This window comes from Cervus canadensis, chromosome 18 (genome assembly GCF_019320065.1).
Source record: "Cervus canadensis isolate Bull #8, Minnesota chromosome 18, ASM1932006v1, whole genome shotgun sequence".
Taxonomy (NCBI): Eukaryota; Metazoa; Chordata; class Mammalia; order Artiodactyla; family Cervidae; genus Cervus; species Cervus canadensis.
This window is the reverse complement of record NC_057403.1, coordinates 17,186,953-17,213,404: the sequence shown is the minus strand read 5'-3', so window position 1 is coordinate 17,213,404 and position 26,452 is coordinate 17,186,953. Positions and strand designations below refer to the sequence as shown.

General features: G+C 42.9%; 1 protein-coding gene across 1 annotated transcript; it reads left to right on the top strand.

Annotated features, from left to right (window-relative positions):
- The first annotated feature begins 1,156 nt into the window (after positions 1–1,156).
- ZNF180 (zinc finger protein 180) lies at positions 1,157–19,633 on the top strand. Its single transcript, XM_043436574.1, has 6 exons — positions 1,157–1,265; positions 1,899–1,999; positions 2,523–2,612; positions 10,825–10,899; positions 15,988–16,108; positions 17,454–19,633. Exons 1-6 carry the CDS (start codon positions 1,172–1,174, stop codon positions 19,193–19,195), a joined length of 2,223 nt encoding a protein of 740 aa, XP_043292509.1. The 5' UTR covers positions 1,157–1,171; the 3' UTR covers positions 19,196–19,633.
- Positions 19,634–26,452: the final 6,819 nt, after the last annotated feature.

Genomic DNA, 26,452 nt, shown 5'->3' with positions numbered 1-26,452 from the left:
GCCCTTACAATACAACCTGTTACTTAATATTACTGGGCTTCAGTTTCATTTTCTGTAAAAGGGAGTATCTGGTTAAAAATACCGGTAAGGAAGAGATGAAATTACTATCTGTAGATGACCGGCTCACTAGAGAAGCCAGGAAAATCAAATGGAATGCTATAAGAATTCAGAACATTTCAGTAGGTTCAGCTCAGTTCAGTCGCTCAGTCGTGTCCGACTCTGTGCGACCCCATGAATCGCAGCACGCCAAGCCTCCCTGTCCATCACCAGCTCCCGGAGTTTACTCAAACTCAGTAGGTTAACCAGATACAAAATAAATACTTAAAAAAAAAAAAAATCAGCCACAATAACTAGCTATAAGAAACTTTGAGGGTAGAGATTACATTTCAAACAACAATAATTTTTTGTTGTTAAAGTCAGATTTACGTGAGGAAAACTACAGTTTCTTGACAGTATTAAAGGAGAAAGCTTAAAAATAAAGCTGTATGAAAATACGTTTCCAACCACATCCCGTTTTCACTGTCACTCCTGAACGTCAAGCCGAACCCAGGGCCGCCCTTCCCAAGCCAGCACTTCCCACGCATTGGTCTTTTGGCCTTCATTTCCGATCTGGCTCCTAGTGTCAACGCCGCGCAAAAACTCGGACGCGCACACTCGCACCCTTCAGCCGCTAATTCAATTTTCACTTCTGGTTCTTGTGTGGCCACCTCCCGAGTCCACCCCAGCTAAGAACCAGGAACCACCCCCAATCACCACCCGAGCCGCCGAGGCTTCTGGGAATTGTAGTTCCGGCTTGCAGAGTCCAAACGCACTTCCGGGTTCGGCCAGAAGTGCAGCCATTGTCCCGCGCGCGGACGCTTGCAGTCTCCGCGCACCTCGGCCCTTTGGCGGTTAAGCCGAGCGGCCTTGTGGATGCCGACTAAAGGAGGGGATAGAACTAGCTTAAGCCTAGCCTGCTGTGTGCAGAGTCGTGGCAGAGAATTGCCTAACCGAGCTCGTCTTGCCGCAGAGCAGTGGTGGGCACTGAGGCTGTGACAGGCCCTGCCTGGCCCTCGAGCTGGTGGACGCTCAGGTTGGTGACGGGGTGGGGCAACGCCCGGTTCCTGGTGCGCGCATGCGCAGGGTCTAGGAGGGTGGCTGGGACCGGGTATGTGGGTGGGCGATCTGGGACATGCGTGGGTGGTGCTTCAGCCTCAGATCACGGAAGTTGGTGGTGATGCTGGGGCAACTGCGGATCCCGGTACTGTTCTCTGCGCGCGTCCCAGGTGCGACGCAGGTAGGGGCCTGGGGAGGTTGGTGGAGAAAGCGGTTTGGGTGCAGGTTCAGGGTACAGCTGCATTGTGAACTCACACTGTACTGCTGAGGGATGGGTAATAGAGAGCAGTGGGGCAGGGATGGCTTGTGGAGGCGGAGATTTGCCAGGAGCTGTTCGAGTCTCAGACCCAGAAACATCGAATCGGTACACAGACAACAGGTCCACATTCAGGGCCTAGGAGGGCCTAGCAGGTACTGTGTTTGTCAGGGCGACCCCCAGCCCCATGCCGGCCATGTTTTGGACTCAGCGGTGAGGACACCGGGTTGGTGGGGTGGGGGGGGCCTGGAGGATTTTGAATGGTGGGGAGTCTGGGCTGGCACTCTTCTGGTAGGGGCCCACCGATCCCAGAACGGAGGAGGGAGGAGGTCGTGGGTGTAGCTGAGCTCTGTGAGTATGCTTGGCTTTTTGAACAGGAAGTGAGAGGCAATCGACAGGTGCTGGAGGGTCAGTGGAAGGATAGGATCCTGGGAGGGGCACGGCTAAGTAATGAACTTCACGGAATTAATCAAGTGTTTGACTCTGGGTCATCAAGCCCAGGGGGCTACCTGGTGGCTCAGTGCTAAAGAATCCGCCTGCAATGCAGGAGACAAAGGTTCGATCGCTAGGATGGGAAGATGCCCTGGAGAAGTGAATGGCAACCCACTCGAGTATTCTTCCTGGGAAGTCCCATGGACAGAGGAGCCTGTGAGTTTACAGTCCATGGGGTTGCAAGAGTCGGACACGACTTAGCAAGTAAACAACAACATCAAGCCCAGAGCCCTGCTGTTTGCCCTAGGAAGCAGTGCTGATTTGGGTCTGCAGATTCAGGTTGGGGGTGGCAGGTGCACACTAGGGGATCCTCAGTGTGCTGGGTGTTTGTTGGGGGGGGGCGTGGTCCCAGGACCGGTGGGACAGAGACTGATTCATGCTGCAGATTTTGGTGATGGGTGTAAGGTGGAGCTTGGGCACATGGTGGGCTTCCAGGTAGGTGGTCCAGAGGCCCCAGACACTGGAACATCCAGGTTGGAACTGCAAAGTCTTGGCCTGGGAGAGGGACTAGCGACTCTAGGTGCAGGCATAGCTATTCTGGCAGGACTCTATCTGAGCAGGAGCCTCTAGAAACACAGTTGCTTTGGAGACTGCATCCCTGAAGCAGAGGCTGATGGTGGGGTGTGGCCCACAGTGGACCTACATGAGGATGCTATACACAGGACTTCTCCTCTTGCAGCTCAGGATCTCAGGCCCCTGCCTGTGCCTGGAGGAGAGCATGGAAAAGCAGGATGAGAAGCCCCAGGGGCCCCTGAAGGCCTGCGTGCAGGTGAGTGGAGCTTCCCTTCTCCTGGGAGACCAGAGTTTGCTCCCCCTGTGGCCCACAGTCTGATCCTCTGGGCATGGGAGGCTGTCTGGCTCTCTTTGTCATGTTTTGGGGCTTCTGGTCCCTCCCAGTCAGCAAGCTTCTAATACTATTTATACATTTTATGGAGCTCCCTACACTTCCTCACCCTTTTAACCCAAATAACTCTTTCTGGAAGGAATTTAGCATCTCGTATCGAAAGCGCTGGGCTTCCTTGGTGGCTCAGTGGTAAAGAATCTGCCTGCCAATGTAGGATATGTGAGTTCAGTCCCTGGGTGGGGAAGATCCCCTGGAGAAGGAAATGGCAACCCACTCCAATATTCTTGCTTAGAGAATCCCATGGACAGAAGAGCCTGGCGGGCTACCTTCCATAGAGTTGCAAAGAGTCAGACACAGCTGAGCAACTAAACAACAGCAATGCAAAGCCCTTACGATACTGTTCCCTCTTAGCCAGCAGCTCACAGCTTTGCTTGAGGATAAGCAGTTGGAAAGAAATTTCAAGAATATTCAATGTGAGAAGAGAGTTAAATGAGTTATAGTAAAACCTTGAAATGGAATTCACTGTAGCTACTGATAGGCTGAAACGATATTTATGATCTGTGTTAAGTAAATAGCATTTCAAAATGCTTTTTACAAAGGGATATAATTTGCATGTACATGGAAAATATGTATCAGTTAACAGAGATTATCTGTAAATTACATTCCAAGTGATTTTCTGTTTTCATTTAGCTCTACTTTTGTCCTTTTGTGCAGTGCATTTTAAGTCTAGGAAATTAACAGTTTAAAGCATTTTCCTACAGCACATCTATGAGAACATTTCATTTCTTTAAAATGTTAAATTAGGGGACTTCCCTGGTGGTCCAGTAATTAAGACTTCCCTGTCCAATGCCCAATGCAGGGGGTGTGGGTTCAATCGCTGATCAGGGAGCTAAGATCCCCCATGCCTCCCAGCCAAAAAAAACAAAACATAAAACAGAGACAATATGGTAATACCTTCAATAAAGACTTTAAAAATGGCCCACATCAAAAAAAAAAAAAAAAACCCTGAAAAAAATTTTAGTTAAATTAGAATTTCACCTTTCCCTTCCTGAACAGTCTGGTCCTGAAGCTGTTAGGTGAGGCAGAGCCAGGTAGGTGTCTGAAGCTCAGGGAGGGCTGCCTGTGGGGCGTCACAGCCTGATCAGGGTGAAGAGGGTGTCCATGTGTGGGGACGTCAGTGGCCAAGCAGGGTGTGAGGAGGGTGGCATCAGGAGTCCGAGCCCAAGCCAGGAGGGGTAAGTGCCCTTACAGAGGAGGAGGTGCTCGTTTGGGGCGACAGGAACAGAGCTGGGGAGAAGGACTTCCCGAGAGTGGATGCACCAGTGAGGGTAGCCCAAGTGCAGTTGGGGTGTCCACGCAAGGGCTGGTCCAGCTTGGGGTGTCTGAGCCACAGCAGGGTGAGACAGGCACCCGTGTTTGGGGGTGCGGGTGCATCCTGAGTGGCGTGTCACAGCCTGAGCAGGCAGAGAGTGTCTACACTTGAGAGTGCCCCAGCGCGGAGTATCAGAGCTCAGGCAGGATGTTAAGGGCATCGACACAGAGTCCACAGCCAAGTGGCACGTGAGAAGAGGCCTGCAGAGTCAGAGCCCAGGCGGATGACAAGGCCTCTCCTTGGCAGAGGCCGGCCTCCTGCGGGGCAGCAGAGTCCTGGGGGGCCAAGGAGTGCCTGTGTGGGAGCCAGGGTGGCAGTGGAAATGGGAGATCAGTTCCTTACAGAGGAGTTGATCAGATAAGTAAATCTAATAAGGGTCATGGTGAAAGCACTTTAGGCCAATCCTAAGGGAAATCAACCCTGAATATTCATTGGAAGCCCTGATGCTGAAGCTGAAGCTCCAATATGTTGGCCACCTGATGTGAAGAGCCGTCTCATTGGAAAAGACGCTGATGCTGGGAAAGATTGAGGGCAGGAGGAAAAGGGGGCGGCAGAGGATGAAATGGTTAGACAGTATCACCAATTCAATAGACATGAATTTGAGCAAACTCCAGGAGTCAGTAGAGGACAGAGAAGCCTGGTGTGCTGCAGTCCATGGGGTCACGAAGAGTCAGACATGACTTAGCAACTGAACAGCAACAACAGAAACCACTGGGCGGCATTTCTGGGGCTCCGAGGAGCTCCAATTATTTATATCTCAGTACAGTGAGGCAAAGTGATAGCTCAGAAGTGCTTTATTAGAATAGTGCACTTGTGAGACTTATAAGCAGGCGGGTGAGAGGGAGCCATGCCCCTGAAACTTAGTGGGCTGCAGTTTTACAATCAAAGGAAAAGTGAGGAGGGGGAGAGGACCACCTTCCTCCTCCTTGAGTAGACAGCATGCTTCCATCATCAGCTCCTCCTCCATGTTGAACAGGGGATTTTACTTGTCCCTCCATGGTCATGGTCACGGTGCAGTGGAAATGAACAAAAGAGCTTATGCTCTCTTGCATAAGTGTGTAAGTAACATATACTTGTGCTAAAAATGGTACATTATCTCAGGTTTTAGTAAATAGAATGTAACCGTTTCCTTATATTTTTGTTTTTAGTGCACACAGAGGAGCGTGTCATAGGAATCGTTAACTTACTAAGCTCACCTATCAGGATGTGGGTCTCATAGCACCATTGTTTTCTTCTTTTGGGGGCATGTCTCATATGCTCCTGCTGCCTGGTTTTGTTGCTAGGCAAGCCTGCTTTCTTGAGTGATCATTAACTTAGAGGGGTCTCCTATACTCTTTTCTTTACTTACAATCCCCTAGTGGGATTAACTATTTAATTACCTACTCTGCCCCTTTACTCTGTCCCCTATCAGTGGGAGGCACATGAATGTTCTGGTTTCCCAGTGCGTATCAAAGTCACGTGTACACTATACTGGAGTCTGCTAAGTGTGCAGTAGCACCGTGTCTAAATAAGCAATGTTTTTGTTGTTGTTTAGTTGCTAAGTTGCATCCAACTCTTTTGCAACCCCATGGACTGTAAACCCGCAGGCTCCTCTGTCCATGGGGTTTCCCAAGCAAGAATACTGGAGTGGGTTGCCATTTCCTTTTTCGGGGGATCTTTCTGACCCAGGGATCGAACCCCAGTTTCCTGCATTAGTAGGCAGATTCTTTACCACTGAGCCACCAGGGAAGCCCCATAACAATGTACATACCTTAATTTTAAAATGTCTTATTGCTAAAAATTGCTGATCAACATCTGAGCCTTCAGCAAGTCATAATCTTTTTGCTGATGGAGGGCCTTGCCTCATTGGTGGCTGCTGACCAATCGGGGTGGTGGTTGCTGAAGGTTAGGGTGGCTGTAGCAATTTTTTAAAATAAGGTAACAGTGAAATTTGCCTTATCAATTGATTTGTTCATTTATGAACAATATCTCTGTAGCCTGCAGTGCTGTCTGGTAGCATTAACCCACAGTATAACTTCTTTCAGAATAGGAGTCAATCCTCTCATCCTTCTGCTGCTTTATCAACTAACTTCAGGTCATATTCTAATTCCCTTTTTTTTTTTTTTTAAGGTTTTCTTTCTTTCTTTCTTTTGGCTGCACTAAGGTCTTCGTTGCTGTGCACAGGCTTTCTCTAGTTGTGGAGAATGAAGCTACTCTCTAGTTGTGCTCTGTAGGCTTCTCACCGTGGTAGCTTCTGTTGTGGAGCATGGGTTCTAGGGCCCTCGGGCTTAGTTGTCCCACAGCTTGTAGGATCTTCCCAGACTAGGGATTGACCCATGTCCACTGCATTGGCAGGCAGATTCTTAATCTCTGGACCATCAAGGAAGTCCAATACTTTGTTGTCATTTCACCAGCATCTTCAGGAATTGATTCCAACTCAAGAAACCACTTTTCTTTGCCCATCCATAAGAAACCATTCCTCATTCATTAAAGTTTTTTCCCATGAGATTGCAATGAGATTGCAACAATTCAGCCCCATCTTCAGGCTCCACTTCTAACTCTAGTTCTCTTGATATTTTCACTTCATCTACAGTGACTTCCTCCACTGAAGTCTTGAACTCCTCAAAGTCATCCATGAGGGTTAGCGTCAGCTTCATCCAAACTCCTGTTAATATTGGTATTTTGACCTCTTCCCATAGGTTTCCTGGAGGAGGAAATGGCAACCCATTCCAGTATTCTTGCCTGAAAAATCCCATGGACGGAGGAGCCTGGCAGGCCACAGTCCATGGGGTCACAAAGAGTCAGACATGACTAAGCGTGCGTGCATGCACGCACACACACACATACACACACACAAATAAATCTCTTTAATGGCATCTGGACTGATGGATCCTTTCCAGACGATTTTACATACACACACACACATCTCCTTAATGGTATTTAGACTGATGAATCCTTTCCAGAAGATTTTCGATTTTCTTTGCCCAGATCCACCAGCAGAATCACTATCTTTGGCAGCTATAACCTTATGAAATGCATTTCTCAAATAATAAGACTTGAGAGTTGAAATGATCCCTCTTCATGGGCTGCAGAATGGCAGTTGTGTTAGCTGGCATCAAAACAACATTAACCTGGTTGTACATCTCCATCAGAGCTCTCAGGTGAGCAGTAATATTTTGAAAAGAATCTTTTCTTCTGAGCAGTAGGTCTCAACAGCAGGCTTAAAATGTTTGGTAAACCATGTTGTAAAGAGATACGCCATCATCCAGGCTTTGTTTTTTCATTTATAGAGCACAGGCAGAGTGATTTAACATAATTTTTAAGGGCCCTAGGATTTTCAGAGTGGTAAATGAGCACTGGCTTTAAATTAGTCACCAGCTGCATTGGCCCTTAACAAGAAAGTCAGCCTGTCCTCTGAAACGTTGAAGCCAGACATTGATTCTCCTCTTTAGCTAGGAAAGTCCTAGATGGTATCTTATTCCAGTATAAGGCTGTTTTGTCTACATGGGAAATCTGTTGTTGAGTATAGCCACCTTCAATAACTACTTAGCTAGATCTTCTGCATAACTTGCTGCAGCTTCTCCATCAGCGCTTGCTTTGACTTTGCACTTTTTTGTCACAGGAAACAGCTTCTTTCCTTAAACCTTATGAACCAATGTCTGGTAGCTTCAAACTTTTCTTCTGCGGTGTTCTCACCTCTCTCAGCCTTCACAGGATTTGAGATAGGACATTGCTGTGGATGGGGTTTTGGCTGAAGGGAATGTTGTGGCTGGTTTGATCTTCTCTCCAGACTACTCACTTTCTCCTTATCAGAAATAAAGCTGTTTCGCTTTCTTGGCATCCATGTGCTCACTGGAGTAGCACTTTTCATCTCCTTCAAGAGCTTTTCCTCTGCATTCAGAACTTGGCTAACTGTTTGGTGCTAGAGGCCTCGCTTTCACCCTGTCTGAGCTTTCACATGCCTTTCATATTAAGCTTAATCCTTTCTAGCTTTTAAATTGAGAGACATGAAATTCTCCCTTTCACCGGAACACTTAGAGGCCCCTGAAGGGCTATTGATTGGCCTAATTTAATATCGTTGTGTTTCAGAGAATAAGGAGTCCTGAGGAGAGGGAGAGAGGCAGAGGAAGGGTTGCTCAGTGGAGCAATCAGAATCTACACAACATTTATGGGTTAAATTTGCCCTCTTATATGTGGGCACAATTCTTGACATCCCAAAACAGTCACAATTTTGTTGTTGTTGTTTAGTGGCTAAGTCATGTCCATTTGTTTGCCACCCGGTGGACTGTAGCCTGCCAGGCTCCTCTGTCCCTGGGATTTCCCAAGCAAAGATACTGTTGCCATTTCTTTTGCCAGGGGGTCTTCCCGACCCAGGGGCTGAACCCAGGTCTCCTGCATTGCAGAATTTTTTACAACTGAGCCACCTGGTAAGCCTCAAACAATCACAATAGTAACATCAGAGATCACTGATCACAGATCACCATGACAAATACAGTAATACTTTAAAAGTTTGAAATATTTTGAGAATTAATGACACGTGACACAGACAGGAAGTGGGCAGATGCTGTTGGCAGCATGGAACCAATAGACTTGCTTGATGTGATGTTGCCACAGATCTTCAGTTTGTAAAAGGCAATATCTGTAAAGCACAGTAAAACACAATAAAAAGAAATATGCCTGTTCTTGAAGGGACTGTCAGTTAATGGATTGAGTCATTGTACTCAGGAGTACAGTGGAGTGTACTTCAGGAGGCCATAAAGGAACTGCCTTGTTTCAAAGTGATTATTCAAGAGGAAACATTTTTTGCTGATTTTTTTCTGTATTGAATGTAGGAAAACAATGTCATTAAAAAACGGATATAGTGTTGAAATACAGACTGTGAACCTGCCCCTCAATTCTGCATTTCCAAAATACAACTGCTTTAAATGCTTTTGAGACTGTCTTTCCAGACTTTTCTGTGCTTGTTTATATTCTGTAAAAATTTATTCATAGTCCATATGATGATATTAATTTTTTTTTTATTCAACAATATGTTACAGACATCTTTCTGTCATTTGTATGCCTCAATCCATACAAATCTATCTTTTCTCCTCTTGGCTGCTGAAGAGCAGTCAGTTACCTGAATGAAGCATAATTTATTTAAATAGGCACTTACTAATGGACAGTTAATCCCTCCTCCTATTTTTGTATGTTAATGTAGCTTTTTAATGAGGTTTGTTGTACATATTCTTAAATGTACTTTCTTTTTTTCTGGGGCTGGGGGGAGGGTGGTGAGGATGGGACTGTGCTGCACGGCTTGCAGGATCTTTGTTTCCCGACCAGGGAATGAACTCAGGCCACAGCAGTGAAAGCCCTGAGTCCTAACCACTAGACCGCCAGGGAATTCCCTAAGTATATTTTCTATTATTTCCTAAGGAAATACTTTCAAGTAGACTTATTGGATATTACATATTTTTAAACATTACCATTAGAAAACAAACATAAAGGCAAAGAGTATATATAAAAACTGATAAAATCTGGATAAAGTCTGTACCTGAGTTAAAAATGTGGATCTAATATCAGTTTCATGGTTTTGACAGTGTGCTGTGCTTGTATATGATACTATCATTGGGGGAAACTGGGTGAAGGATACACAGAAAGTCTATCCTATTTTTGTAACAACTTCTGAGTTTTAAACTATTTCCAAGTAAAATGTTATTTAAAAAAATATATTGCCAATCCAGGAAGGTTGTATCAACTTAAAACTCCACTAAGAGTATATAAATATGAATCTTTTAAATCGTGGGCCACCAGGGCAGGGGTAATCAGCAACAGGCCGAAGAAACAGTCCATGTGGTTGGGATATTGGTTACATACAGGGGTTTGAGCAAAGAAGTAAATATAAATAGAATAGTGGGAGCCAGGGAAGGAAGGTAAAAATATAGAAAGCAGGGAGGCCAGAATAAAATGTGTTGTTAAATTGTAACTGGAAACGTTGGTGTGAATTTATGGTCTCTAATGTGCAGAGATAGTTATAGAAATAGAGATGTGATTTTATCTGATTGAAAGAGATGAGCATCTTTTTGCGTATTCACTGGCTGTTTTATTTCTTCATAGTTGAGTTGCCTGGGCATTTTCCTTTGTCCATTTTTCTATTGAAGCTACTTTTTTCTTTCTTTTTTAAAAAATATTTATTTATTTGGCTGTGTTGGGTCTTAGTTGTAGCATGTGTGATCTAGTTCCCTGACTAGGGATTGAACCTGGGCCCCCTGCAATGGGAGCTCAGAGTCTTAGCCACTGGACCACCAGGGAAGTCTCTACCTTTTTCTTCCTGATTTGGAAGAAATCGTAACAGTATAGATTCTTATTAGTGGTGCTCTTATCAGTGGTATTTTTTGCCAAACATTTTATGAAGTTAATTTGTTGTTCTTTTCCTTTATCATTCTTCAGTCATGCTGTATTCCATCCTATTTGCTTACAATTCTGTGATCCAGGAATTCAGGCAGGGCCCAGCTGGACAGTTCTTTCCTTCCACATGGTGTCTGGGGTCACTCAGCTCCATTCAGCTGCTAACTGGGCTGGTCTGGAAGATGCACAGAGACATCAGGCCGTGTCTCATGCCTCATTGCTCCCCTGGGTATCCCATGTCTCTCCCCATGTGGCCTATCTGAGCTTACCGGTGGGAAGGAGCAGAAATTTGGTCGGTGGATGTGTTAAAACAGGTGGTCTGTTGGATCCTAGCCAACTCACAGTGGGAGTTTTGAGCCCTGATTATTCTTCTTTTTCTCATCTGCTCTGCCTTCTCAGGACTCTCTCCTTCCTCAGGAGATTATCATCAAGGTTGAGGGAGAAGATACCGGGTCACTGGCCGTCCCATCCCAGGTGAGTTGGACAGGGCCTCTGTGTCTTTCCATTGAGAAATGTGCATGGCTGGCAGGCAGCAGAAGCCACATTGAAGTGAACTGATTAGAAAATGAGGAAATTGAGATGAATGGACACTTTTTACACAAAGTTGGTTATAATGTAAGGAGAGTGATAACTGCATGGAAATTTGAGAGTGAGGTTGTCATTTTCTTCCCCCTAAAGGTTTGAAAGAATTTGACTTGGTTTAAATGGTTGCAGGAAAGAGTAAGTGAAAAAAAAAGTTCAGGGTCAGGAGAGAGAGAAGATACAACTATAAAGCAGAACTCACAGATACAGAGAACAAGCTTGTGGTTACCAGTGCTGGGGGTGGGGGGAGCTGAGGGGGAGAATTGGGAGGTATAAAGTATGGAGCGTAAGACAGGCTTGAGGGTAGATTGTACAACATGGGCAGTATAGCCAATATTTTGTAATAACTGTAAATGGAAAGTAACCTTTCAAAATTGTATAAAAAATAGCCATTAAAAAGCAGTCCTTGATTAGTGTCAGGGGAATTAATTCAGAACATATGTGAATGCATTGGCTCTGTTAGAGGAAGAAGGGCTCATATAAGAAACGTGAGGTTGAGGGAGTTATTGGAAGGCTTGCATTTTTCTCTGTGAACCATGATGAAATTATCTGGTGAGTATGAGGGTGGTAATCAGAATGGAGAGATGAAGAGTGGAGAATGCTTAAAGTAGTAACTTGGATTAGGGGAGACAGGCTGCTCCAGGAGGTACAATGGGGTTGCTGGTCGGTCCCCAAAATTCATTCTGATATTGTTGTTTGGTCGCTAAGTCATGTCCAACTCTGCAACCCCATGGACATGCCAGGCTTGCCTGTCCTTTAGTATCTCCTGGAGTTTGCTCAAACTCATGTCCATTGAGTCAGTGATGCTGTCCAGCCATCTCATCCTCTTCCACTCACTTGTCCTCCTGCCCTCAATCTCTCCAGGCATCAGGTGTTTTCTAATGAGTTGGCTCTTCACATCAAATGGCATTCTGAGAATAGTGACCATTAGTAATAATGGAGAGCAGGTTGATATTTAGATATATTTAGGGTTAGCCCACAGGCAATATTTGAAAGGGAATTTTTGACTATATCAAATGGAAAGATTAAGGTGAATGATCCATAGACTCTCAACTGAATAATTAAGATAGAAAAGATAAAAAGGATACTAAACAGAAAGGAAAAGACTATATACTGGAGAATAGTAGTAGTAGGTGTTTCAACAGAATCAAGACCCCAAACCATCAAAGAAGGAGAAGAGTAAAGGGAACAATTGAGTAAGTAAAGTGGAGAAATCTGATGTTGTAATGAAAGAGTGAGAAGTTCTGTGTGTGTGACTTGAGAGGTGGAGTACTTTATGGTGGTTTCAAGATCTGGGGTCTCATGCTAAGAGTGAGGGGCTACAAGTCAGGCTGGCTGTGTGAGTTGATGACTAAGAACACATTGTCTGTGATGTTAGGGAAACTTGAAGTTGCGTCCCAGTTACTAACCTTAGGCATATGTGTTACTTTCTCTAACCTTCTAGCTCTTCATCTGAAAAATGGTGCTGCTAATGGTATTTCTCAGGGACCTTGTGAGAATTAAATGAACAGCAGTTTATGCAGTGGGCTTCCCTGCTGGCTTAAGTGGTAAAGAATCTGCCTGCCAGTGCAGGAGACACAGGTTCCATCCCAGGGTCAGGAAGATTGCCTGGAAAAAGAAATGGCAACACCCTCCAGTATTCTTACCTGGGAAATCCCATGGACAGAGAAGTCTGGTGGGCTACAGTCCGTGGGGTCAAAAAAGAGTTGGACATGACTTAGCGACTAAACAACAAGAACAGATTTATGCAACAAGCTTAACACATTGCCTGACACCACACAGTAAGTGCTTCATTAGAGTCAGTTATAAATGGATGCTATAGACCACCCAAGACAAGACAATGCAAATTGTTGAATTAGAGGATAAATCCTAGGTGTTATTAATATAAATCTTAAGTGTATGGAAGGAGGTGATGTTCAAGAGGTTGGTAGGACAAAGCTCCAAGAAGTGAGTTAAATGGCATGAGTTTCAGGGTTCCTGGGAGGATACACACTCTTCTCCGCCTTTGATGCTGAGACCCCTGGATGGGAGAGCATGACCACCCTGAGCCTGTGAGGTCTGCAGAGGAGGGAGTCCTTGGGGGGAAGTGTAGCTTTCTATTAACTCAGGAATGGGGCATCCCTGATGGGTCAATGGTAAAGAATCCACCTGCCAATGTAGGAGATACGTGTTCCATCCCTAATCCAGGAAGATCCCACATGCCACAGAGCAGCTAAGCCTGTGCACCACAACTATTGAGCCTGTGCTGTGGAGCCCACATGCCATGACTACCGAATTCCATGCCATGGCCCTCGAGTCCAAGATCCCATGCTCCACAACAAGAGAAGCCACTGCAATGAGAAGCCCACACACTGCAGCTAGAGAGTAGCCCCCCTCGCTGCAACTAGAGGAAAAAGCCCACGTAGCAATGAAGATCTAGCACAGGCAAAACAAAAAAAAGACTACTATACTTATTTAAAGAAACAAACGAACACAGGGATGTAGAGAGAATATTTGGTGAAGATGTAGGGTTTCATTATTATAGAAGAAGAATTCCCAAAGACACAGTTGAAAGGTTTGGGAAGGAATTTTGAGCAGTGGGGAGCTGGAGACAAATAGATGAAGTATAGAATAAGACGGGATAGAAGTCCAGAAAAGCCAGTATGCATGCTTAAAGGACTTTTTCTAATGGGTATGTGATAGGCCTTGTGAGATTCAGGTGAACAGAGAGGACTTAAATCAGAATTTGAACCAGGATTATTTTGCTGTATTACAAAGTCTATTGATACACTGTTGATTCACTTATTGAAATAAGTTACCAAATATGTAATTAGCCTAGACTATACACCAATACTGTACTAAACACTGGAGTTAAATAAATACCTTGTCCCTGCCATCATGGATTACAGCCTAGTGACCAAGATGACCACTATGCAAACGATAAGAAAGGGTGGTGGGTCTTATGATAGAAATTCCTGGAACTTTGAGAATATAAAACATGAGGTGGAGGGGGTGGTGGTAATCTAGTCTAGTATTATTTATTTGACATTTGAAGAAGTTTGATATTAAAGGGCCCTACATTAAACACTGAAGGGGCGTGTTAATGAAAAGGAAGCATGGGGCTTCCTTGGTAGCTTAGTGGTAAAGAATCTGCCTGCCAATGCAGAAGACACAGGTTCGCTTTCTCTGGGAAATCCCAGATATGGGCCTGTGAGCCACAGCTATTGAGCCTGTGCCCTGCAACATGACAAGCCACTGCAGTGAGAAGCCCAGGCATCACAACTAGGGAGTAGCCCCCACTCAGCACAACTAGAGAGAAGCCCACACAGCAACAAAGACCTAGTGCAACCAAAAAATAAGTAAGTTTTTAAAAAAAATTTTAACAGGGAAGCATGGATTGGAGGTTGAAAAACAGTACCTATAGATCCGTGTTGAACACAGGGAGCAGTTTTCTGAGTCTCATTTTGGGCTTATTATGAAAATCTCTGAGATTTTTAGTGAAAATTATGAGCTGCAGCTGAGAAAAATGCAAGCACAGCAGCACTTTTGCCTGGAGTTTCATGGGCTTCAGGGACCTTGTGTCCTGTTCATGAACCACAGCTTGAGAACACTCCATCTATTTTAAAATGTCTCGGCAAGTGACATTCGACTTCAGTGGCTTTTCCTGCCTTTTGATAAGGACAGATCACATCCAGCACTTTTTTGGAACAAAATTGCTGCCCAATAGTCTTTGTTTTTAAACTCAGTTAAAAATTTTATTGGAGTGTAGTTTGATGTACCACCTACCGGTGCAAAAATGTGAAGAAGGAAATGGCAACCCACTCCAGTATCCTTGCCTAGAAAATTCCATGGACAAAGGAGCCTGGTGGGCTATAGTCCATGGAGTTGCAAAGAGTTGGACACGACTGAGTGACTAACACACACACACAGAGTCCTAAAAAGAGGGTTCTTTCCTGCTTACAGGAGGCAGCTCAAGAGAACCCCTTTACGTGGCAATAATGACAGGCTCTGTCATGCAGCTCATAGTGTGGGCAAAATAGAACTGTTTTCTGAAGACTAAGAGTTCAGGATAAAGGTCTCTCATTGACTGTCATTTAATTTTTCAGTGTTCTCAAACCTAAGCATCCTGATAATTACCATCCTTTGTTTTTTGTTCAGTAAGCTCTGCTAATGGCTTTTTATGTATCATTACAATTTAATTCACTCAACAACATAATGAGTTAGTTACAGTTAAGCCTAATAAGTAGAAATGGAATAACCCCACCATTAAAAGACACCATTAAATGTATCTAATTTTTTATATTTTTTAAAAAAGATACATTAAAGAAAATTCAGACATATGCTCTTAATAGAGAAAAAAACCCAAATCTCTTTTCCAAATCCAGTGCTCTTAGCTTTTACATCCTGCCTTTCATTAAGGCCTACATTTCATTCTCTGCATCAACAAACCTTTGTGCCAAATCTGTCCCATCACCTGTTTTTTGTAAGTAAAGTTTTATTGTAATATAGCCACAACCATTTGTTCATATATTTTCTGTGACTGCTGTCTTGCTATAGCAGCAGAGCTGACTAATTGTAATAGAAGCTGTATGGCTTGCTAAGCCTAAAATACATGCTCTCTGACCTTTGACAGAAAAAATTTTGCTGAACCTGTTCTGTTCGTTTCTTGAGAATTTGGAGGGAATTCCTAAGTTGGAATTCTATATTCACCAACAAAAAAAATCAGAATTAGCATTTTCTTTAAGGTCCACAAGAAAGAAAACAGTTTGTCAATTCTTTCTGATGTTCCTCTTTGGCGTTATATATAAACAGGTCCAGCATCCAAAACCCAAAGGGGCTTACCTAGAAGGTACTTGTACCCCTAGAATCTTTTGAATGTTGACTGTCTCAGGACTGTTTCCAGGCCATCAGGTTTTCCTTCTTCCATCTGTCAAACTTTTCCTCTCTGAACACTGGAAGGAAATGATACCCAGCTGAGTAGGAATGTGTGTCCTGTTTTAGGAGGGAGTGAACTTCAAAATAGTGACTGTGGACTTCACTCAGGAAGAAGAAGGCACTTTGAGCTCTGCTCAGAGGACCCTGGACAGAGATGTGATCCTGGAAAACCACAGGGACTCTTGGGGTAAGAGTACAGTCCCCTTTAATGGTATCTGTATATTGAAATAATTTCTCATTTTCACTGATCAGGCTCTAGGGAGTTCAGAGGTCAGAATGATTTTGGCCACACAAAGATTAGTATGGTGAAGATATAGGTTTAGTTTGTAGGGTAGCAAAGGTACAACTTTGTGAGTTTGAGCTTATTCAGTCTTCTAGGTTCCTAAGAGCCAAAGACAGGGGACAGACTCTGCAGTGACTTTCTTTTGTCCCCAGTCCAAATACCCAAAGTTCTATATCTTTCCTCTCAGCTTTCCAAACTAGATGTAATCTCCTAGTTCGAACAAGAGGATGAGTATAAAAAGAATTTTCCCACATGCGTATCCAGGTAAGAAATAGACATTTAGGAGTCATTACAGGTATAGACTTCCCTGGTGGCTGGGTGGTAAAGAATCAGCCTGCCAATGCAGGAGATGCAGATTCAATCCCTGGGTCAGGAAGATCCCCTGGAGAAGGAAATGGCAATCCACTCCAGTATTATTGCCTGGGGAATCCCATGGACAGAGGAGCCTCATGCGTTATAGTCCATTGGGGTTGCAAAGAGTCAGACACGACAGAACGACTAACATTTTCACTTTCTTTCACAGGTATAGAAGATTTGTTTGAAAAATACCCATAAGGCATGCCACATATTTCTCTTTTCTCCCACTCCAAGAGGACTGTATACATCACCACTGTTTTCCAAATGTACCTTCTATTCCTTGGCCTAATAGCCACTCAGGCTTCTGTATATGAGCTAATCTCCATCCTCTCTTACTTGGGAGCAAAGGAATCCAAGGGGCCATATTAGCCTCTAAGGCATTTAGGGAACCTGGGATAACAGTGCCCTCATTATTTTTTCCTGGTTCACAAAGTAGTTTGACTTTGTCTTACTAACACAGACTGTACTAACAAGTTTCATGCCTTCAGAGATACCTAGAAATGTAGACACTAATTTCTATTTCAGTGAACATGTGTCTAGCACTAAAGAGGGTAGAAAGAATCCTCCATTTTTTTTACTAAGAATTGCAGAATTGTTTTGCAATCCTGTAAGTTCTGCATAGATGATCCTATTTTGGAATATGGAGATATTTGACATCTAAAGTCTTTATTCAGCAACACTAAGACTGAAATAGTTTCATATTAATTCCTTGTTAATGCTGTCTGACTGTGGTAGTTCTCTGCTTACTGCTCATCTCATCCTTTTGCTTTCTTAATTCATGTTATAGGTCCATAGCTGAAAATAAATCCACATATAATTTGCATACTTTCTTGTCAGCTTTTCCCAGCTCTAACAATTTTTGGCTAGGGTGTTTTATTTTGCTTTCTTCCAGACTCGGCAACTGCACTTGGAAGAAGAGAATCGAGATTGAAGCAGAGCATTTTTGATGACAAACTCTCCCCTAGCGTGAAGACAGAAAAGTTGACAAGAGATGATCCTTGGTTATCTTCATGTGAAGAATTTCAGGATTGTAAAGAGCTATTGGAGAAGCAGCAGGAAAAACGAGAGAGACTTTTAAAGGAAGTGACATTTACTCACAGGAAAGCCATTGCTCATGAGAGACACTGCAAAAATGATAGCCCTGAGGAGAAGGCTGGTCTGAATTCCAGTCTTCTTTCATCACAGATGATACCCATAAGAAACCATTTTCATAAACATGCTTCACATGTTAAAAAATTGCATTATAATTCTATGGTAAACACTCATCAGATGATTACAAACAGTGAGAAACTCTGTGAACATAATGAATTTGGAAACCTCCCCCAGAGTATTCATTTTTTTCAGTTTACAAGAACTCAAACAGAAGAGAAATCCTATGGATTTAGTGACAGTATTCAACCTTTTAACCATGGTACACCCTTAAACATACACGAGAAAATACATGCACAAGGAAGATCCTTTGATTTTAAGGAATGTGGGCAAGTTTTGAACCACAGCATATCCCATAACGAACAGAGAAACTCCATTGGAGAGAGTCAGTATAAATGTCATAAGACCTCCCAGAGTTCATCCCTTGCTCAAAACATGAGAAATCATTCTGAAGAGAAGCCCTTTGAATGTAATCAGTGTGGGAAATCCTTCAGTTGGAGCTCTCATCTTGTTGCACATCAGAGAACTCATACAGGGGAGAAACCTTATGAATGTAACGAATGTGGGAAATCATTCAGCCGCAGCTCTCACCTTGTTTCCCATCAAAGAACTCATACTGGAGAGAAACCATATAGATGTAATCAGTGTGGTAAATCCTTTAGCCAGAGCTATGTCCTTGTTGTGCATCAGAGAACTCATACTGGAGAGAAGCCTTATGAGTGCAATCAGTGTGGAAAGTCATTCAGACAGAGCTACAAACTTATTGCACATCAAAGAACTCATACTGGAGAGAAGCCCTATGAATGTAATCAATGTGGGAAATCATTTATCCAGAGCTATAAACTTATTGCCCATCAAAGAATTCATACTGGAGAAAAGCCCTATGAATGCAATCAATGTGGAAAGTCTTTTAGTCAAAGTTACAAACTTGTTGCCCACCAGAGAACTCACACAGGAGAAAAACCCTTTGAATGTAATCAGTGTGGAAAATCCTTCAGCTGGAGCTCTCAACTTGTTGCACACCAAAGAACTCACACTGGAGAGAAACCCTACGAGTGTCATGAGTGTGGGAAATCTTTCAACCGCAGTTCTCACCTTGTTATGCATCAGAGAACTCATACTGGAGAGAAACCCTATGAATGTAATCAGTGTGGGAAGTCTTTCAGCCAGAGTTATGTCCTTGTTGTACATCAGAGAACTCACACTGGAGAAAAGCCCTATGAGTGCAGTCAGTGTGGAAAATCCTTCAGGCAGAGTTCATGCCTTACTCAACATCAGAGAACTCATACTGGAGAGAAACCCTATGAATGTAATCAGTGTGGAAAAACATTCAGCTTGAGTGCTCGACTTATTGTACATCAAAGAACTCATACTGGAGAGAAACCCTTTACATGTAATCAGTGTGGGAAAGCTTTCATTAATAGTTCTAAACTTATTAGACATCAGGCAACTCATACAGAAGAGAAACCCTATGGATGTAACTAGCTTGGAAATCTTTCAGCAGAGTATATCCCTTCCTCGCCTCCCTCTCTCCCTCACTCTTTCCCTTTCTCCCTTTAGCCCCTCATTCCCTTGTTCCTTCCTTCCATTCCTCCAGGATTACATGTATTGGAAAAAACAAGCATGAAAATAGTATGTGGAAAAAGAGCTTTCTGTTAGCTCTCTGTTCAACTGTGTATCTGAAAACTCTGGAGAAGAAAGAGAAAAAGTATGAATCATGTATTTTACTTAGTTATTCCATGTTTTAAAAAAATCAAACGACCCTTGTTAAACATTCCCATGAGAGTGATAACTCTTGGCACTTTTCCTTGCAGAAAGCACTTCGACCTGAATTTGAGAGAATTATCAAAAATGGGCAATATGCTGTGGAGTGATTGCCAGTGAGGTAGACATCTTTTCCAATAAAGAATAAATGAGAGGGGACATATATGTACCTATGACTGATTCATGTTGATATATGGCAGAAACTAACACAATATTGTAAAGCAATTATCCTACAATTAAAAAAATATATAGTAAATCTAAAGAGAATAAAGCTGGGGCACCTAAAAAAAAAAGGAATAAAAGAATGCTAATACTGGTTGGCTTGTTGAAAACTTTGGGAAATTGCTGTAGTTATTGCAAACCACTCCAGTATTCTTGCCTGGAGAATTCCGTGGACAGAGGAGCCTGGTGGGCTACAGTCCATGGGGTTGCAAAAGAGTCAGACATGACTGAGGTGACTTAGCACACAGCACATTAGAACTTAGACTGGAAAACAGCATTTCAGTGTATCAGTGTGATTTCTCCAGCACTACTTGGTAATTTGTTTCATAAGCACTTTCTCTTATCTGTAAAGATTTTGTAAAAAAAAAAAAAAAAAAAATAGGGAAATGGCTATGATGTAAACTGAAAATTGCAGGGCAAGAGTATAGAACATTCATTTCTAGAATCATGAAAAGATATATTTGTGCTTGGATCAGAATCTAAAGGGATTCTGGGTGTATCTGTTTTAATTTTAGATTTATACTTGATCTTTTGTTTTTTGGACTGTGTGCTTTTTTATAATACTAATGAAATGATATGAGGAATGATTAGTCCAAAAATACAAAAATACCCACCTCCTTTGACCATTTAGGAAAGACTGGACAGCCAGATAGCGGAGGTCATGCTTCTGATCTCTCATGCTTCTGAGAGTTCATTTGGATTAGCATGAACAGGTCACTCCTTAGGACCTAGATTCCCAGGAATATTCCTTATTGACAATAAAATATTTCAAGCTTCCGTGGTGGCTCAGTGGTGAATAATCGACCCGCTAATGCAGGAGACGTGGGTTCCATGACTAGGGATTGAACCCCAGCCACAGCAGTCAAAGTGCCAAGTGCTAACCACTAGACTGCCAGAGAATTCTCCAGAATGTTTTTAAATATGTGGATGTTAAGGGATACTCTCCTAGAACCACATTTTTAAAACATTTTTGTTTTATTGAGATATAGCCACAGTTAGCTTCCATCATCTCATATATATATATATATATATATATATATATATATATATATATATATATATATGGATTTTTTTCCTCTTGTGATGAGAACTGTTAGGATTTACTCTCTTGGCAGCTTTCAAGTATACAATATAGCAGTGTTAGCTATCAGTTCAGTTCAGTTGCTCAGTCATGTCCAACTCTTTGTGACCCCATGAACCGCAGCATGCCAGGACTTAAGTTGGTGATGTGGGCAGTTTTTACTGCTTAGGATAATTTAATCCAAATTTGGGTTCATTTGGGGTGTAACTAAATCAATGACTTTTATTATGCTTTGCAGTAAAAATAGTATTGTTACATTTAAAAATACCACTTTTGGGGATTCCGTGACAGTCCAGTGGTTAGGACTCTAAGCTTCATTGCAGGGGGCACAAGTTCGATCCCTGGGGAACTAACAGCCTGCATTTTCCGTGCCCTGGGGCTCAACCAGAAAAAAAAAAAAATCACTTTTGACATTTGCCGAGTGGATGTTTATGTTGTAACAGTAAAGGTGAATTGTCTGTGTTATGACAATTGGTATGATTTGTAATCCAGTGGGGGTGGCTTTTCAGTAGAAATAGGATAAATAGGATTGCATCTTCTGTATTCTGTTGAAGTCGTGAGAATCTTCATGATCATCTCTCTTCTTAGGGAGCATTCCTGAAATGTGACTATTGGGTCAAGTTCTTGAAACATAGCTATTCCTTTTAAATATTCCTCTTTCCTGCTCAGGCTCCACTAGTTTACCCTCTGACAGGGTTTATTTAGATCTGGACTGTTCATGCCTGTGGTTCATGCACCACAGATCCAGTCCCAGGTTGGTAATTCTGAACAGAAGCTCTTGTTCTGTATTTGGTTTGTCCACATGTTTCTCCACCATTCCTCACTCTCTGAAAGGACTAGGACCATGCTACTGCTGCCAAATACTTTGCCAAATACTGCCAAAGACTGGAACTATCTGTAAGAGTAAGTTCTTGATTTTTCTGTAGTCTTGAAAAAACTTCATGAACATGCCGTTAAATTAATTGATAATTTATCTTTAAGAAAGAATATGTAGCTGCAATCATAAGTGGAATGTGCTGAAATTTTAATAGTGGGGATTAGGTTGTAAGAGACCCAAACCTATGGAAAAGCCAAAGGAGATTTTTCTGATGAAATCTCAAAACTGTTTATCTTTAGTCTCTGGTATGACTATACATGGCTTCCCAGGTGGTGCTAGTAGTAAAGAATCTGCCTGCCAATGAAGGACACAAAAGAGACTCGGGTTCAGTCCCTGGATTGGGAAGATCTTCTGGAGAAGGGAATGGCATCCTACTCCAGTATCTTTGCCTGGGAAATCCCATGGACAGAGGTGCTGGGCGGGCTGTAGTCTATGGGGTCACAGAGTCAGATGCAACTCAGCACCACACACAGCACATATGACTAATTATGCGGGGTTCCATCATTGATACTGGTATACTCTGGTATTTCTTTTTTTCTTAGTTTTATTTTTTTACTTTTTAAAAAACTGTTAATTTTGCATTGTGGTATAGCTGAAAACAATGTGATAGTTTCAGGTAGACAGCAGAGACTCAGACAAACATATACAGTATCCTTTCTCCCCCAAGACTCCCTTTAGAGTTTGTATTTGTATTCCCTGCCCACCCCTTCAACAGTTTGTCTCCTAGATAATTAATCTGCACTTTGCCCACTCCACTCACACTCCCAAGTGGTGAAATGGGCTATATTCATTTAACCATTTTTGTTTTCTTCCTAAGCTTTAGCAAAGAGCAAACAACAGTACTCATGGAAGGTGAGTTATCAATATTCCCAATCACTTTTTTTTTTTTTTCTTATCTGCTCCTTTCAATGATAAACATGACCAAATATTCCTGGGACTGGGCTCCTTTATTGATGGTATCTTTGTGTATCCTTTCACAGCTGTGACCAGTTCACTAGAGGAAAGTAATGAAGAGATCAGCCTCCGAGTGTCAGGTAGTGAGGGGCCCTAGCTGGAATTTTAGAGGCCTCTTTCATCGTGAGATAAAACCTGTATTTTCCAGATCATATCCTAGGAAAGTCTCCTTTTCTGTATGGGCCTTCATATGAACCTATTTTTCATGTGTCATAAAATTAGATGATGACCAACACTTGCCTCCAGGGCAACTGGGACTGACTGATGCAATGCACCTTTTGTGAAGACTATTAGAAGTTGAGTTTGTGCCTTTTGTGGACTGAATATTTGTGTCCCTCCACCAAATTCATATGTTGACATCCTAACACCCAAAACCTTGACTTTAGGGTGTGAGGGCCTTTGGGAGGTGGTTAGGTCATGAGGGCACCTCACAAACGGGGTTAGTGCTCTTATTTTTTTAAGATTTTTAAAGATTTAGTTAATTAATTGTTGGCTGCACTGGGTCTTTGTTGCTGTGTGCGGGTTCCCTCTAGTTGTGAGCGAGGGCTACTCGTTTGTTGCAGAGCATGGACTCGCGAGCGCTCAAGTGGCTGTGGCACACGGACTTAGTTGCCTCACAGCATATGGAATCTTCCTGAACCGGGGATTGAATCCGTGCTGCTCCCGTGCATTGACAGATTCTTAACCACTGGACAAGCAGCGAGGTTCAGGATTAGTGCCCTTATAAAAGAGGTCAACAGATATTGCTCTCAACTATTCTGTTTTGTGAGAACAAAACAAGGAGACAGTCATCTAACAAGCAGGAAGTAAGTCCTCAGACACTGAATCTGCTGGTACCTTGATCAGTTCAGTTCAGTTCAGTTCAGGTGCTCAGTCGTGTCCGACTCTGCAACCCCATGAATCACAGCACGCCAGGCCTCTCTGTACAACACTAACTCCTGGAGTTTACCCAAACCCATGTCCATCGAGTCGGTGATGCCATCCAGCCATCTCATCCTGTCGTCCGCTTCTCCTCCTGCCCCCAATCCCTCCCAGCATCAAGGTCTTTTCCAATGAGTCAACTCTTCGCATGAGGTGGCCAAAGTATTGGAGTTTCAACTTCAACATCTGTCCTTCCAGTGAACACCCAGGACTGATCTCCTTTAGGATGGACTGGTTGGATGTCCTTGCAGTCCAAGGGACTCTCAAGAGTCTTCTCCAACACCACAGTTCAAAAGCATCAATTTTCAGCGCTCAGCTTTCTTCACAGTCCAACTCTCACAACATGACCACTGGAAAAACCATAGCCTTGACTAGACGGACCTTTGTTGGCAAAGTAATGTCTCTGCTTTTTAATATGCTGTCTAGGTTGGTCATAACTTTCCTTCCAAGGAGTTAGTGTCTTTTAATTTCATGGCTGCAATCACCATCTGCAGTTATTTTGGAGCCCAGAAAAATAAAGTCAGCCACTGTTTTTACTGTTTCCCCATCTATTTCACATGAAGTGATGGGACGAGATGCCATGGTCTTAGTTTTCTGAATGCTGAGCTTTAAGCCAACTTTTTCACTCTCCTTTTTCACTTTCATCAAGAGGCTTTTAGTTCCTCTTCAGTTTCTGCCATAAGGGTGGTGTCATCTGCATATCTGAGGTTATTGATATTTCTCCCTGCAATCTTGATTACAGCTAATGCTTCTTCCAGCCCAGCATTTCTCATGATGTACTCTGCATATAAGTTAAATAAGCAGAGTGACAATATACAGCCTTGACGTACTCCTTCTCCTATTTGGAACCAGTCTGTTGTTCCATGTCTAGTTCTAACTGTTGCTTCCTGACCTCCATATAGGTTTCTCAAGAGGCAGGTCAGGCGGTCTGGTATTCCCATCTCTTTCAGAATTTTCCACAGTTTGTTGTGATCCACACAGTCAAAGGCTTTGGCATAGTCAATAAAGCAGAAATAGATGTTTTTCTGGAACTCTCCTGCTTTTTTGATGATCCAGTGAATGTTGACAATTTGATTTCTGGTTCTTCTGCCTTTTCTAAAACCAGCTTGAACATCTGAAGTTCACAGTTCATGTATTGCTGAAGCCTGGCTTGGAGAATTTTGAGCATTACTTTACTAGTGTGTGAGATGAGTCCAATTGCGTGGTAGTTTGAGCATTCTTTGGCATTGCCTTTCTTTGGGATTGGAATGAAAACTGACCTTTTCCAATCCTGTGGCCACTGCTGAGTTTTCCCAATTTGCTGGCATATTGAGTGCAGCACTTTCACAGCATCATCTTTCAGGATTTGAAATAGCTCAACTGGAATTCCATCACCTCCACTAACTTTGTTTATAGTGATGCTTCCTAAGGCCCACTTGACTTCACATTCCAGGATGTTTGGCTCTAGGTGAGTGATCACACCATCGTGATTATCTGGGTCGTGAAGATCTTTTTTTTACAGTTCTTCTGTGTATTCTTACCACCTCTTCTTAATATCTTCTGCTTCTTTTAGGTCCATACCACTTCTTTACTTTATCAAGCCCATCTTTTCATGAAATTTTCCCTTGGTATCTGTAATTTTCTTGAAGAGATCTCTAGTCTTTCCCATTCTGTTGTTTTCCTCTATTTCTTTGCATTGATTGCTGAGGAAGGCTTTGTTATCTCTCCTTGCTATTCTTTGGAACTCTGCATTCAAATGGGAATATCTTTCCTTTTCTCCTTTGCTTTTCACTTCTTTTCACAGCTATTTGTAAGGCCTCCTCAGATAGCCATTTTGCTTTTTTGCATTTCTTTTCCATGGGGATGGTCTTGATCCCTGTCTCCTGTACAGTGTCACGAATCGCCAACTATAGTTCATCAAGCACTCTGTCAGATCTAATCCATTAAATCTATTTCTCACTTCCACTGTATAATCATAAGGGATTTGATTTAGGTCATACCTGAATGGTCTAGTGGTTTTCCCTACTTTCTTCAATTTAGGTCTGAATTTGCCAATAAGGAGTTCATGATCTGAGCCACAGTCAGCTCCCAGTCTTGTTTTTGCTGCTTGTATAGAGCTTCTCCATCTTTGGCTGCAAAAAAATATAATCAATCTGAATTTGGTGTCGACCATCTTGTGATGTCCATGTGTAGAGTGTTCTCTTGTGTTGTTGGAAGAGGGTGTTTGCTATGACCAGTGTGTTCTCTTAGCAAAACTCTATTAGCCTTTGCCCTTCTTCATTCTGTACTCCAAGGCCAAATTTGCCTGTTACCCCAGGTATTTCCTGACTTCCTACTTGGGCATTCCAGTCCCCTATAATGAAAAGGACATCTTTTGGGGGTGTTAGTTCTAAAAGGTCTTGTAGGTCTTTGTAGAACCATTCAACATCAGCTTCTTCAGCGTTACTGGTTGGGGCATAGGCTTGGATTACTGTGATACTGAATGGTTTGCCTTGGGAACGAACAGAGATCATTCTGTCGTTTTTGAAATTGCATCCAAGTACTGCATTTTGGACTCTCTTGTTGACCATGATGGCTACTCCATTTCTTCTAAGGGAATCCTGCCCACAGTAGTAGATACAATGGTCATCTGAGTTAAATTCACCCATTCCAGTTCGTTTTAGTTTTGCTGATTCCTAAAATGTCAACGTTCACTCTTGCCATCACCTGTTTGACCACTTCCAATTTGCCTTGATTCATGGACCTTAGATTCCAGGTTCCTATGCAATATTGCTCTTTACAGCATCAGACCTTGCTTCTCTCACTAGTCACATCCACAACTGGGTGTTGTTTTAGCTTTGGCTCCATCCCTTCATTCTTTCTGGAATTATTTCTCCACTTATCTCCAGTAGCATATTGGGCACCTCCCAACCTGGGAAGTTCCTCTTTCAGTATCCTATCATTT